At 44.6% G+C, this 14,618-nt stretch overlaps 1 protein-coding gene across 1 annotated transcript in view; it reads right to left on the bottom strand.

Annotated features, from left to right (window-relative positions):
- Positions 1–2,235: 2,235 nt before the first annotated feature.
- The window catches only part of CHRNA7 (cholinergic receptor nicotinic alpha 7 subunit), a 103,346-nt gene continuing 90,963 nt past the window's right edge, over positions 2,236–14,618 (bottom strand). The window contains exons 7-10 of the mRNA XM_037000694.2: positions 13,483–13,677; positions 12,472–12,558; positions 9,668–9,777; positions 2,236–5,772 (exon numbers count right to left, since the gene is read on the bottom strand). Coding sequence (XP_036856589.1) covers positions 5,254–5,772; positions 9,668–9,777; positions 12,472–12,558; positions 13,483–13,677 — 911 coding nt within the window. The 3' untranslated portion in view covers positions 2,236–5,253. The remainder of the gene's footprint in view (positions 5,773–9,667; positions 9,778–12,471; positions 12,559–13,482; positions 13,678–14,618) is intronic.

Genomic DNA, 14,618 nt, shown 5'->3' with positions numbered 1-14,618 from the left:
AAAATTCAAAACATAATAGTAGAATTTGTTGATTCTAGGCAATATTTGTTAGAAGGTCCACCATAGCAGAGGAGGGATTGTTGATAGCAGAAAAAATGAAATTTAGGAAACCATGTAAAATTTTAAATGAGACATTGGAAAAGCAGACAAGAAAGGGTGAAAAAATGGGCAGAAGTATGGAATATCCTGCCTTCCCATGATTCCTAAAGTGGTGTGTGCCAGTCACCAGGACCACGGTAGTTCATTAAGACTGAAACTGCAGACAGTAACTGGTGGGAGACATCAGAGCCTTCTCTCCATTTTATAAGCTCTGAAAGTCAAACCTCCATGCAAATGAAGTCAAGGTAATTAGAAAAGGAGCCATGATCAGTGAGCTCAGACCTAGGGAGGACTGGAGGATTTTATTCTAGAAAGAATGAAGCAATGAGAGAACATTATGTGAGAAATTCCTTCTGGAGGCCCATGCCCTGAAGACAGCTCTGGTTAAAGCTTCAGGTCGGTCTGCTTTCCAACTAACCATGGTCACAGGAGTAGAATGACCAGCTACATCTGACACATCCATGCTGTCTGGCGTTGCTTGGCCCTCTCTGGCTCACGCTGCCATGTGAAGTACCTGTCCTGGCACGTTGTCGCAGGAAGGGTCCGGTCAGCCAAGGGACAAGAGGCCTGCAGCCTGTTCCCCGAACTGATGAATGACTCTAAGTGTTTGGTATTTGCAAATATAAAAAATAAAATACTTGGTTAACCAAATCAATAAAAACAGAAGAAACAAATGCACACAATTAGAAATGAAAAACAAATAACCACCAATGCAGACAAAATTTTAAAAGTCTAAGTTCTTATATTGCAAAACTATGCAAACAGTTGAAATTAATTTTCTATTTAAAAAAAGATATGTAACTAAAAATGACTCCAGAAATGCTTGAGGACCTATCTGCCCAATGGGAGAAATCCAGAATTGTACCAGTAGATGCCAAGACAGCTACCAGGTGAGTTCTTTTATATTTAAGGAGAAGATGATTCTAACATGAAGTAAATGGTTGTAGAATAGAGGTTTTTTTGTTCCTCTTATTTGTTTGTTTAGTGTAGAAAAGCAAGCTGCAAAATGACTAATATCAATTATGAATATTGATAGCAAAAATCATAAATAGGCATCAGCTCAGGAGCATAACAGTGATTTTGTCTTAAGGAACCTTTTAATATAATGCAGCATACTACTAGACAAAAGAGGAAAACCTTCTGATCATCTCCATGGATACTGAAAAGACTGTGACAAAAAAATCTAACATACATTTTCTCCAGAAAGCCTTAATAGTTTGAGAATACACAGACACCTTTTTTATTATGACAAAGAAAATACATGTCTTCATGTAAGTTAAACAGTGAGACATTAACCATCCCATTAATGTCAGGAACAAGATAGGTATGCCATCTGACTCACTATTATTTAGCTTTATACTTCAATGCAATTCGCTATGAAAAATAGGGGAATTCTTGGAAAGGAGGAGGCCAAAGAAAATCTTAGAAACAATAAAAATTACAATTGTGGTGGCTAATTATGACATAAATATACAAAATCAACTGCTTTCCTTTACATCTGGTTAGAAAATAAAGTGGAAGAAATCATTCCATTAAAAATAGTAGCCAAATAATAAAATACCTAGATATAAACAAGAAATTCACTGGACTTTGTCTACACAAAACCGTAAAACTGAGTGTCATAAAATCAGATTTGAATACTAGCTTAGCTTGCAGTATTCTTGAATAGGAAGACTCAATTAATCTATAAATCCATTGTGACCCCAATTAAAAAGAAAAATAACATCTGTGTGTGTGTTTGAAAGAGAAAAAGAAAGGGAGAGAAAGGGCAAGAACAGGTGAGTGGAGGGGAGCACTGACTTGAAAGAATTGATGCCAGTATGAATATTTGATATAAATATGAAGAAAACTGCAGAACTTAAAAGCATTCATAGAGCAGCAGATTAATAAAACAGAAAATGACCCAAATACGCAGAGGACTTCAGCTTACAAATAAGGTATCACTTTGAACAAAGGGGGTAAAGACGATACTTGTATTACTTACCCGAATACACAGTTACATATTTTGTTGGCACAACTGACCATTTGGAGCGGGGAAAAAAATGCATTTTTACCTCTACTTCCCACAGTAAATGAATTCCAGGGAATTAGAAGATGCAAAGATAAATAAATGAAACCATAGATGTAGAAGAAAATATGAGTAAGTTTATTTATAATCTCAGAATGGAGAAGACCCTTTAAAACTGGAAACAAATCCCAGGATCTATCAAGGAAAATAGAGATAAATTGACAACACAAAACTTTAAACTTTCTACATGCCAATAAATAAATGAACCAATAAATAACATCAATAGACGAATAATAAAAAAAAATATTTTCAAGACATAAGACAGTTGTATGTTTGCCTGAGTACACAGGCAAATTAATTAAGAAAAAGCCAAGTAACCCATTTGCAAGTTGTATAAAGGACATAAATTTACAAAAATTGAAATTACCAACAGACATTTGAAAAGCTGTTCAACTTCACTCATTATAAAACAAACTAAATCACCATAATATTGCAATATCACTTTTCACCAATTAGACTGAAAAAAAAGTATTACGCTTGACAATACCCATTGCTGAGAAATTGGCACTCTCAACCGCATTCTTGGTAGGTGTATCCATTTTTATCAGTTTTTTGGAAGATCATCTGGCAATCTCTACCAAAATGTTAAATGCACGTTGCCTTAAATCTGGCAAATTCCTTTTCCAAATTGGAATTTATACTGAGATATAGTCACAAATGTATGCCAAGATAAAAGTACAAGGATGCTAATTATAGATATGTGTATAAAAATAAAAACTGGAAATACTCTATATGTTCATAATAAAAGACTAATCAAATAAATTATAGCCCCACTGAGATAGATAATGGAATGCTAAGCAGCTATTAAGAAGAATGAGGTCTTTCTATGTTTTCATGGAAAGATCTCAAAGATAAAACACTAAGTGAAGAAAGCAAAGGGTCGAGTTCTGTGCATAGTGTGAGTGCCAAGAAGGGAGTGCCTCTTCTTGTGCCCCCCACTCCAGCTCCCTCCCTTGCTCTCTTCTTTTCAGGAAATGATCCCCCTCCCCAGAGGCTCACTGGTGGTGGCCTGTGAGGAGAGAAAGCAGACAATGTGGGAGGCCATGGCTTTTAGCCGTTCACATGTTTGTATGTGTGCATCTTTTCCTTATTATTACTTTTAAAAATGACAGAGTAGTTATTTGGGTGGTCAAAATACAAACTACTTCTAATGTTTTTTAAATGTTTTTCTGTTTAAAATATAAAACCAAAAAGGTTTGTTTTTTTATAAACAAAAATATAGTAGGGATAGCAATAAGAAATGAAGCAGTCTCTTTATATATAACACTTCTACTTGTTTCTAAAGACAATTTAAATTTAATAGGAAAAAGAAAAAATATTGTGCATTGTTCATCTATCCCATGTAGAACAGATAAACTCTGAGAAAGACCCTGCTCCAAATGGCATACTGCTGCAATGCCCTTATTCATCAACTGTATGTTGTAAACAAGGTGTCCTCTCTGAGGCTGCACACACAGGTGCACACGCACGCACACACACTGAGCACATGCAAACCTCCGTCTTCCCCAGTGAAAACAAATCCATGTCCATTACCCAGAAATGAGTGAAATAAATGGCTGGAAAAATCTGTGCAATTCCTTTTTCCCTGAAAACCTAACCTTCCCTCATGATATACCCATTTCAGGGTTAGATGCAAGCTAACCATCCCCAGGAGTCCAGAGCCTTCTGCAGTCCTGAGCTCTGAGAAGTTACTGAATGAAACAATTGAACAGGAGAGATTTTCTTGTGTCTCCTTCTGATGTTAGAAAAAAATAAGGATAGGAAGAGGCAAAATGACTACTGTCATGTAACTGGGGAACTGTCACTGTGTAGGTTTAAAATGAACATTTCCCTCGCTTTCAAAAGGTACATCTGCAGTGAATTCGCCCATCCAACCAACTTCCTGGGCTGAAGCTGGGGTGGACGAGTCATGGGGAAGCAGACGCCCAAGAGCCAGAAACTGGAGTTTCTGGCCTGCTAGCCCCTCTTGCTCATTATCACTGGGCTGTTGTTCAGGGAAGCCATCAGCCACACCCTCCCCAGTTCCGGCCACACAGGGAGTCAAGAAGAGGCTTCAGTCCCTGCCCCTGCCCGACACATGGAGAAAAAGCATAGAATACTTTCATTGTATATTGCACATTTGTACCAATCCACACAGTTCTAAGACTACTCAACTCTAGTAAATGTGAAGCATCCAATGCATCATTTTTTTGAAAACACACAGATGGTTTAATTTAGCTTTAGCTATTGCATTGGGCTGGTAATTCTAATAGAACTCTATTTGGCCTTTGGGTTTTGCAGAATAGAGCAGACTCACACAACTTCCCAGTGTTTGGGGGCAGCACAGGAAGCTTGGGGGTCGTCTGGGATCTACGGAAAACACCTTGACTTGACTAGGTCTGTCCTAGTTCAGAACCAGCACATACCTGTGTCCTTCCTGATTCCCCTGACAGCATAGACTGGCAGAAATGAGACTGGTCAAAGCATAATGAACAAAGCAAACCATGTCTCCCTCTTTCTTCTTTAATAAGTGGCAACAGTGTAAAACTGTTTCTCTCTACCGTCTTTGGCAAAGCAAAATAAAATCTGAATTGCAGAAAAACCAGCAGTTAGGTTTTCAGTTTGTTTTTTTTCAGCAATTACTTAAATGGATTTACTGAGTGTGGTTTATTATTACTAGTCGTTTCAATGTAGGTTTGTACACAGAGAAAATGTTATGAATTTTCATGTAGGCTTTCATGGCAAGTAACATGCAGGCATGCAAAACCAATTGTACAGGCCTCCCCTGGCAGTCCTGAGCTACCCACCCTCTCTGAAGGGCTCACCAGGCGGTGAAGCGTGGGCAAAATGACCTCTCAGATGTCCTGCTGACCTCAAGGATGCTCCAAGGATATCAAGTAACCTATCTGAGAGGACTAAACAAAAATGAACTGAGATCCTATTGCTGAATGTAACAAGGACACTGTAACCCACATAAATGATTGACAGCGCTAAGGTACACAGGAGTCCTCACGGTGAATGCTGCTGTGGGATTAGCACCCCAGATTCTCCCCAAGCCTAAAATGTCACGTCTCTAAAATTTCTACACTTCGGGAACCAAGTCCGAGTTAAGCGAAGTCTTTGGACACAGCCTCAACGAAGTTCGGAGCTGACATCAGGATACCAATGGTGCAGATGATTGTGAAGACGGAGAAGGCCATGAGGCACAGGCGGTCCACCACGCACGCCGCGAATTTCCACTCACTGCAGATGGCCTCGCTCTCGTCCTGGCAGCGGAAACGGTTGGCGATGTAGCGCACCTCCTCCAGGATCTTGGCCAGGTCCGGGTCCCCCTCAGAGGGCTGCCCGCTGTGCAGGAGGTGCTCGTCGTGCGTGGGGGAGCAGGCCATGCGGCCGCACACAACCCCTGAATCCGGGGTGGGGGCGCAATGCAAACCGTCCAGGCCACGGAAGCCGATGTAGAGCAGGTTGCCGTTGGCAGTGGGCGGCCCCGCCACCGTGCTCATCTCCACACTGGCCAGGCTGCAGCGGCGCTGCTTGTGCTGGCAGGCCGGCCGCACCTTGTCCTCCCCTGGCCGCTTCATGCGCAGGAACCACGCGCACCAGTTCAGAAGAATGACTCTGGTCTGGGGAGACAGCAGTCTGTTAGCAGCAGCGTTGGGAGCACGCACCTGACCATCCCCACAGCAAGGCGAGCCTACGTACCAGCCCTCCTGAGTGGGCACTAGGGCAGAGGGGCCTGCACGCCACCCCAGGTGAGTTTCCCCAGGCAAGCAGTGCCAAGGCATTAGTGGTTAAATCAAATGTGATGAGAGAATAAACCCATGCAGAAAACCACCGTGGCCACAGTTGAATTCTCTGTGGCCGGCACACTGCATGCAATCGGAGGGAGGACAACCATCCTTAAGAGAGGCCATCTTGGAAGGGGGGTCTTGAGCCGTGTGAACCGGGCCAAGCCCCGTGCTCTCTCCCTGTCTGTAACTAGGGACTGTCATACCTAAGTTCCTGTGAGGTACCCCAGTGGGCCACGGTGCTAGGAGATAAAATCACCCCTGGAGATTTTGAATTGCTTCACGACCTCTATCAGACACCACGTGAATCCCTAGTTTGAAGCAGCTCAGACTGTAACGTTAGATGACTATATCCCTTGGCAACGATGTCAGATGACTGCAAGGCAGGTTCCTCAAGTTGTCTTAATAAGAAGCACTTGCCAAGACAGTCAGTGTGGAACAGAAAATGAAGGTAGGGTGCACTCAAGATTTGAGAGGTTGTGCGGTGCCAACAGGTGCTCAGTTATCGAGGCATAAACACTTCTGAAGTTGTTTTGGCCTATTTAATGAACAGTATTGTTAGGTATTCCTTAGGGACTCTGTGAAAAAAAGAAAAAAAAAACCCGAAAACAGAGACACTGAAGGTGCTATGAACTGAGGAAGTTTGGGAACAACTCATTAGGCCACAGCAAAGACTTGAATAAGATGGTTTGTGGGGAAACACTTTGCAAAGTCTACAGCAGGGGCTGGCACACTTCCTTTAAAGGGCTGGTTAGTCACTGTCTTAGCTTTGTGGTCCATAAAGTCTCTGCTGCAACCACTCAGCTCTGCTGATGGAGTGTGAAATGTGCTATGCCACCATGTAAAGGAGCAAGCATGGCTTTTTTCTAATAAAATTTTATTTGCAGAAGCAGTTGGTAAGCTGGATTTGGCCACAGGGGCCTAAGTTCGCTGGCCTATAGTCTAAAGTGTCCTATACATATACATGCAGAGAAGATGCTAGAGAGGAATCTCTGAGATTTCTTGGTTTTTCCCTCTAAGGGACAAAAGGAAGCCATGTGAAGCCTCAACCCAGGTTAAAAAAAATCTTGCAAGCCTATTTAGACAATTGCAGGACAAGTGAGCCTTTTCTCTGCAATTATCCACATATTGATTTTAGTTTTGGTTTAGGGTTGTAGGCAAATTCTGTCAGCAACACAGCAGGTCCATTTCCCATCTGTAAGTACAGGCAGTAAGTTGTGAAGTTCATGTCTGTGGTACTTTCTTGGTAAAGATTTTTATGGCATCTGATCAAAGATAACTGCAGTAGACCGGTCAGGAGACAGGCAGTGAAAAGAACAAGGTGGTATAGGAGCAGTTTCACTGCAGCTGTAAATATAACCCTTTGTTCACAGCAGGTGGGTGACATTCCATATACCCCACCAGTGTGGACAAACCTCCAGAACCTGGGCCTCTCTGCAGACCCTGGAGGGTTTTTCTTGATCAGTAGATAAAAACCAGTGGGGACACATGGCCCACGTGAATCCTCAGGCTAGCTTTGTCCTCTACAGGAGGCTCGTAAGACATGCCGTCTCACTTGGGACTCTCAGCGCTCTGAAAAGTGATAATTCCCCCATTTTACAGATAAAGAAGCTGAGGATCGATGAAGCTAATAAATTGGCTCAAAGTCACAGAGTGAGCATGTCACCTAACCTTTCTAGCCTTCTGCAGCCTCATTTGTAAAAGGGTCTACAAGGATATCTTCGAAACTCCGGTGACTTTGGCCCAAACCCCATTTGGAAGTCACTGGAAAGCCTGGACCAGAGCTCAAGGGAACACAGTGGTAGTGAATGTGTCCAACCCATAAGCAGCCATGCACACGGAGATCTGGAGAGCTGAGCGGTGCCAGGAGCTTCCGCTATCACATCGGTTGAGGGGTCATCTGTGCGTTCCCCAGAGGCACATCTTAAGCTAATATGATCTATACCACCAGGCCTATTTTGAATTCCATGGCATGAATCATTAGCTTTCAAGGCTAAAGCATCTCAGAAGATGAAATCATCTTCTTGGCACTTATCAAGCTGTCCTTGTGACCTCTCTGTTAGGTTATGGTTGTGTTTCTGGCTGTGCAAATGTCACATAATGCCACCACACTGGCATTACCTTCTTCATAGCAATAGATCATAATAAAAGTCCCTTGGAGGCTGTTTATGTTTCAAATATACATGAAAAGAAAGAAAAACACAGTGTGCTATTTAAAATGAGAGATACAATCTTCATAGTTCATTTACAGCCACTGGTTTTAACATAGTCTTGTGCTTAGCGGTGAATAATTAACATACGCTCTTAAGATTTTTCTGGAACCATAAAGTGCTCCCAGGTCATTAAAAATAGTTGTTTTGTGTCTTCATGTCATAATTCCCTTATCTGTGCATCAGTCTAAACATAAGAACTGAGAATGTGTGTTTATATTTTTGCATATGCATAAACACTGGGAGGAAAAACAAGGAATTAATTAACATGGTCATCAGTATTGGTGGTGGAAGCAAAGTGAGAGGCAGAAATTGGAGGATTTCCTTATGTATAAATTTATTTTCACTTTGACTTTTGAAACATGTAAATGTATTACCTATTTCAAATGTATGGATGGATAGACAGAAAGTATGTTAGGGATACAAGAAAGTCAGTTGAGAATATAAGTGAATGTGTGCAAATTTGTCCCAGCTTTTGAGAGGGGGACCTTCTTAAAACAAGCACACACAAGATCTGTGTGGGAGGCAGCACCATTCTGGGGGCTCACTTTACTGCTGATGCAATGAACTCTGATATAGAGCTGTTATCAGTGTAAGAACTTTCCATGGAGAAGAATCCAAGAGGACATGGTAACTCCATAAAGCCAATTTAACAACAACAACAAAAAAAGGTCTTCCTTCAGTTAACTTTTGGTTAACTGTAAATTATCACACAGTAAATATTTTTAGAAGGCCCAGGAACTCCCTGTGGCTGGAGGTTGACAAAGTGCATCTTAGATCTTGGCAGCTGCATTTAACGAACCTGTGAGTCCTGGACCCCCTTCTGACCTTGGCCCCAAGGTTAATGGGTCTCCAAAGACAGGCTGATTTTGACATGAGAGAGTTTCTTTAGCTCCCAGCTGTCCCTAGGCCACAATCTCTGGGCAGGAAGACTGGAGGTTTACAGGCCCCGTGTAAGAAGCACACAGCATGGCGCTAAGCAGGTGCTGGGAAGGCGGGGCATGCCCTGGGCTCCCACAACAAGGCTGTTATATTCAATCTTTTATTTTTCATCCATTTCCTTGTACCCCATCTTCCTCTCTTCTGGGCACTACTTAATGCATATATTTTCACACAGCTCACTCTATTTTTCCCTCTTTTCACTCATTCTGTGTTGAAGATTCAATGACATGGCTCTGTGCTTATCATGTCTGTTGCTTCCGATCACTGCACAATCCTCCACAGTGTACATGCAAAAAGAAGTTTTAAAAACACTGTGGTAACAAAATATACAGAGCAGTCAGTGTGTGAGCCCTGCCCTCCTGGCACGTTGGTGTAGGAGCGGTGCGGTGGACCCCAGGAGCATGCTCCCTCCAGCTGTACTCCACGCAGTGATACGCAGATAGGGAAGGTTAGTGAGAAACACAGCTCTTTGTGCAGGAATACCAGCTGTTTGTGAGATTTTTAAATGGGTAAGTCATCCTCAGAGCCTCCTTTGGGAAGGGGCCCAGCTCCCCCTGGGGAGGACAGGGGAAACGCACCCACTTGGGCATCTTGCCACCGTCGGGGTCATGGTGGTGGTACTGCAGCACAATCACAGTCACAACCACAGACAGGCCCACGATGATCATGGTGCTGGCGAAGTACTGGGCTGTGGAGAGAGGAGGAGCTGGGTGAGCCCCAGGGGCCCTCCAGGTGGTGTTCTCTGCTGTCAGGGTCTGAGCAGAGAAGGCTGAGAGCAGGACAGGGATGCCTCCAAGCCTGAAGTCCACCACCCACGTTCCTGGCATGAGAGGCTGCCCAGAGCACCGACACCTGCCTTCCCGACCAGGTGAGTAGCCTCACCTAGCTGACTGCACTTTCATGAACTCTGCCTCCTCCTTTCATAAGAAGAGTTAATAGTTCCTCAGCAGTCTGTGACAAGCTCTTCCTATCAAAAAGCACGTGGATAGTTATCAGAACTGCGAACACCTGGACACTGAGGGTGTGGTCACCACTGTGATAACTGCAGTTCACAGGCATGCTCTGGGGGTGTAACAACCGAACCTGGGCATCACCTGGCAGACTCCTCAGGCCTGGCCCCTTAGAACATTAGTGCGGAAAATGAGTATGGCCCCATCTACCAAGAGACACAGCATAGGGGTGGCTGCCAGCTGCCCAGCCTAAATATGAGGTCAGCAGCTGTGACTTTCCAGGCCAAGAAATATCAGCTTCAGCTTGGATGGGTAATGATGCATTTACCCACCTTGCCCCAGTTGAGAAGCAGTATGAGGCATGGGGAAAAGTCCCCTTTACCTCCCATCTACGGACTACCACCTGTGAGTGGACAGGCCATTCAGCCTCTCTGAGCCTCAGGCTCTTCACCAGTATAACAGGATGGAAATGCCTTCTTTGCAGGGTTGGTGCAGCAATTATATGAACCAAGGGTCTAGGAGAAAGCCTGGCAGGGTGAGGCATTCCTTAGTTGACAACTCTGACCATCAACCTTTGGCATGGCTGTCTGCTCAAGGGGGCTGAGCTAAATGCAGAAAGCGTCCTGGCACAGAGGCTAAGTGGATGGCCACACCTGGTTAGACAGGAAGGGACTCACTGTCCTGCAGAGACAAAGAGGTACCTGCGTGGATCTGACAGATGTAGACATTTGAGACTTAAACTTGGCATCAGACACTTCCAAGAAGGAAAAAGAGAAACAAACCACGAATATTATGGGCTGAACTGTGTCCCCCTGAAATTTGTATGTTGAAGCCTTAACCCCCAGTACCTCAGAATGTGATTATATTTGGATATGGGACCTTTAGAGAGGTGATTAAGTTAAAATGAGGTCATTCCAGTGGAACTTGGTCCTATCTGGCTAACCTTACAACATGCAGGAGAGATTTGAACATACAAAGGGGCAGCTGGGATGCACACAGAGGGAAAGACCATGCGAGGGGCTCGCAGGAGGGTGGACATCTACAAGCCAAGGAGAGAAGCATCCAGAGAAACCAAACCTGCTACCACCCTGATCTTGGACTTCCAGCCTCCAGAACAGTGAGCAAATATACCTTTGTTATGTAAGTCACCCAGTCTATGGAATTTTATTATGGCAGCCTTAGTAAACTAATACAATGACTTTTGAAGGGATCCAGGGTCAAAGGCCACCACAGCTAAAATCTCAAAAACAGAGGTCAGGGGCCAACAGCATCCCAATCTTCTAAGCATGGGCTATGCATCAACCAGGCCTTTCCCTCTAGGGTCATGGATCAAGGCAAGGCCTGTCAACTGCCACATTAAGGGTGCTTTCTATTACAAGGCTCTGTTGAAAGGACTGTGTTGCAAGGCAGAAAGAACAGGGTTGGCAGAAAGACTGTCAAGTTGAATGGTGGTCTGCCCTCTCTGGATGATACTAAAATAAATATGACTCCCACAAAGGTTTTTCATACTAACAGTCTCTCTGATCAAAATATTACACATAGAGGGAGTGCCACAAAGAAGAGGCTTGGCTTCTTAGTTGGTGAAGCCTGGGGTATCCATGTAAGGTTCCTCCACAGCTACCCACCCCTTGTTGACCACACAGCACAGTTCTCGGGTGGCATGGGCCGGAAGGAATCATCACAGACTGCATTCAGGCTTCTGACCTCTACCATCAAATAGAGGTGAAGACTTGTTCATTAAACCTCACATCCACTGGCAGAATGTTTGCTTCCCAAACTAACTGGCTTGGAGGTCTGTTTCTCTGACCTGAACCCTGGCTGCAGTGGTGAGGGTGCCAGATCCTAACCACTGAGCACCCTTTGCATGTTCCTGCTTATTCCAGTCCAGGGGGGAGCACAGCAATGACCAATGCTGCTTCCTGCTTCTGTGGTCCCTCCCTGGGTAGGTCATGCCTTACCTTTGTCTTGACCAAAACATATTTGTCCTATTCACATTCCCTCTTACCTGCTTTAACTATCCAGAGACATCAAGTTATCTCAGGAAACAATGCCTAACAGTTACAACAATGCCTTAAAGAGGTCCTCACATTTTGACAATGGATTTCTGGAAAAACAATGACTCTAGCTAAAATAATGAATCCTTAATGGTAAAATGTCTGGCTCCATCTTAAGTGTGAGGAAAAGAATTATGGGAGGAAGGGTGCACCTTAAAACCAAGACCCAAAGCTGAACTCCCCACCCCCTTATATGTGCCCAGGTGAGCAGAGGCCATGGGTTACTCTGAGTAGTTCTAGAGAGTCATCGCCTCATGGCAGAAAATGGGCTCTGCAGCTCTCCAGGGCCCTGGAGGACAATGCCGTTCTGTGCCTGGGCTAGGACATCCTGGGCACTCTCCAAGCCCATGTCTTTTTGAGGGCCGGATGCTTGCTCACCTATCAGGGGCACTGAGTCGGATGTTGCAGGCATGATCTCTGCCACCAGCAGCATGAAGACAGTGAGAGAGAGTAGAACCGTGATCCCTGCAACAAAAACAGAGCAGCACCTGAGAGGCACACGGTGAGGCCTACATCCCACCTGCCCAACCTGGGACGCAAGGGGCCGGTGTGGGAGCGGAGGGAGCGGTCGGTGGCTTTCCTGAAGTGAAGGCATGGTGCTCTGTACATATGGCCATGGGCATTTCCAGGGGTCAGCCCATGTCATTTGCCAGAGTCCCAGAGGAGGCCTGGTGGAGACAAGTTTACGAGCCAGAACTTGAGGACAACAAAAAATGAATCATTGAACCCAGGGAGTTCTCTCTCGTTTTCTTTACTTCACTAGTATTGAGAAGTAATTTCATGTAGCAGGAGAAAGAAACCATGCAGCCCAAGGACCTGGCTTCTGGCCTTGACTTTGCTGCATTAGCTGTGTGACCTCAGATAAGTTGTTTAACAGCACCCGAGGCTCAAAGTCCGAACATACAAGTTTGAGAATGATTTGTACGTGTACTAAATATGATCTTTAGTGACTCTCAGAGATGTTGAGAAACTCACGTAACCACTCTGAGTTGCCTTATCTTTCGCTGGGCTGATCACAAGGAATACTGGCTAAGCAGTGTACAAATGCAAGCTGAGGGTAGGCTAAACAAACTGAACCTCTTCCTGTCCACAACCGCCGGTCACCCCCAAGGAACAGAGTGCGTGGCAGTATCCCTCCCTGAGCATCCCCAGCCTCTGCAGAGGGTTCAGAGGATGCTAGCATCTCGGGAGGGTGCAGCCATCCAGAAAGGGGCCTGTGGTGTCAGGGAGATGTCCAGGCTGGAAGGTCAGTGTACGATGGGCCAAGGAGGCCCTGCACCATCCCTGCATCTGCAGCCCCAGTGTGCCCTGTAATGTGCACAGTGATCCTCAAGGCAGGAAGGGCCCTATCACCCATCGCAGACTCCTGCCAAAGAGCCAGGCACTTACCGAGGGAGATTTTCTCCCCTGAATCTGCAGGGAGCAAGAACACAAGGAGAGCCAGCGCAGAGATAAGCACGCAGGGGATGAGCAGGTTGAGGCCATAGTAGAGGGTCCTGCGGCGAATGGTCACCGTGAAGGTGACATCCGGGTAGGGCTCTTTGCAGCACTCATAGAACTTCTCACTCCGCTTGCCTGGGATGCCTGCATGGGGAGGGGAGGAAAGCAACCGTGGTCTGAATAATATTAACCTCTTTGTTTATTTTAAAGGGCATGCAATACAAAATAGCCAAGGAGTTCATTAAGGGCTAAAAAAACAGCAAGTTGAACACATCGGTGTTTGAACAAAACTGGCGTTTGAACAAATCAGTGTTTCTGGTTTATTACAGAACTGTTTAGGACTATCTTAGCAGTATCTGAGCAAACTGGAAGATTTTTTTTAATGAATTGGAATTACAGGCATTATAGACTGAGTGTCTGTGTCCTCCCAAAATTCGTATGTTGAGCCCCTAACCCCCACAATGCTGGTATTTGGAGGTGGGGATTTTGGGAGGTGCAGATTCCCTCATGAATGTGCCCTTCAGAGAGCTCCCATGAACCTTCTGCCATGTGGCAACACAGCCGGAAGACAGACAGCTACGAACCAGGAAGCAGTTCTGGCTCCCACCAGACACCAAATCTGCAGGTGCCTTTATGTTGGACTTCCGACCTCTAGAACTGTGAAAAATTAATGTCTGTTGTTTATAAGCCACCCAGTCTATGGACTAATGAACTAAAACACCATGATTATAAATAACACATTGTAAGCTTTATACCATTATAAATGTAATTATCATTTTTCTATTTAAGATCATCAAATATAGGTGCCCCTCAACAGCAATTTGCTGTCCAACCTGATTTTAGAAATGGAGAGGACCTGAATACTAAAGCGATGCCTACACTAGCACTACTTTTTTAAATGTGTCGTTACCATAACTGCAAGTTCCTCGTGCAAAGCACTGAATTTTCTAATTGTTGTTTCCCATCCCAGAGCTCTCAGGAAATTACAGAGAATCCTGCAGGGTTCAATAAATGCTCACACTGAAAAGCAGAGTGGAAAGTCCTGAAGTTTTTAAGCTAGCACAGGAATAAAGCAGCCTTTTTCT

Source organism: Manis javanica, chromosome 18 (assembly GCF_040802235.1).
Source record: "Manis javanica isolate MJ-LG chromosome 18, MJ_LKY, whole genome shotgun sequence".
Classification (NCBI taxonomy): domain Eukaryota; kingdom Metazoa; phylum Chordata; class Mammalia; order Pholidota; family Manidae; genus Manis; species Manis javanica.
This window is presented reverse-complemented; position numbering and strand designations above follow the sequence as displayed.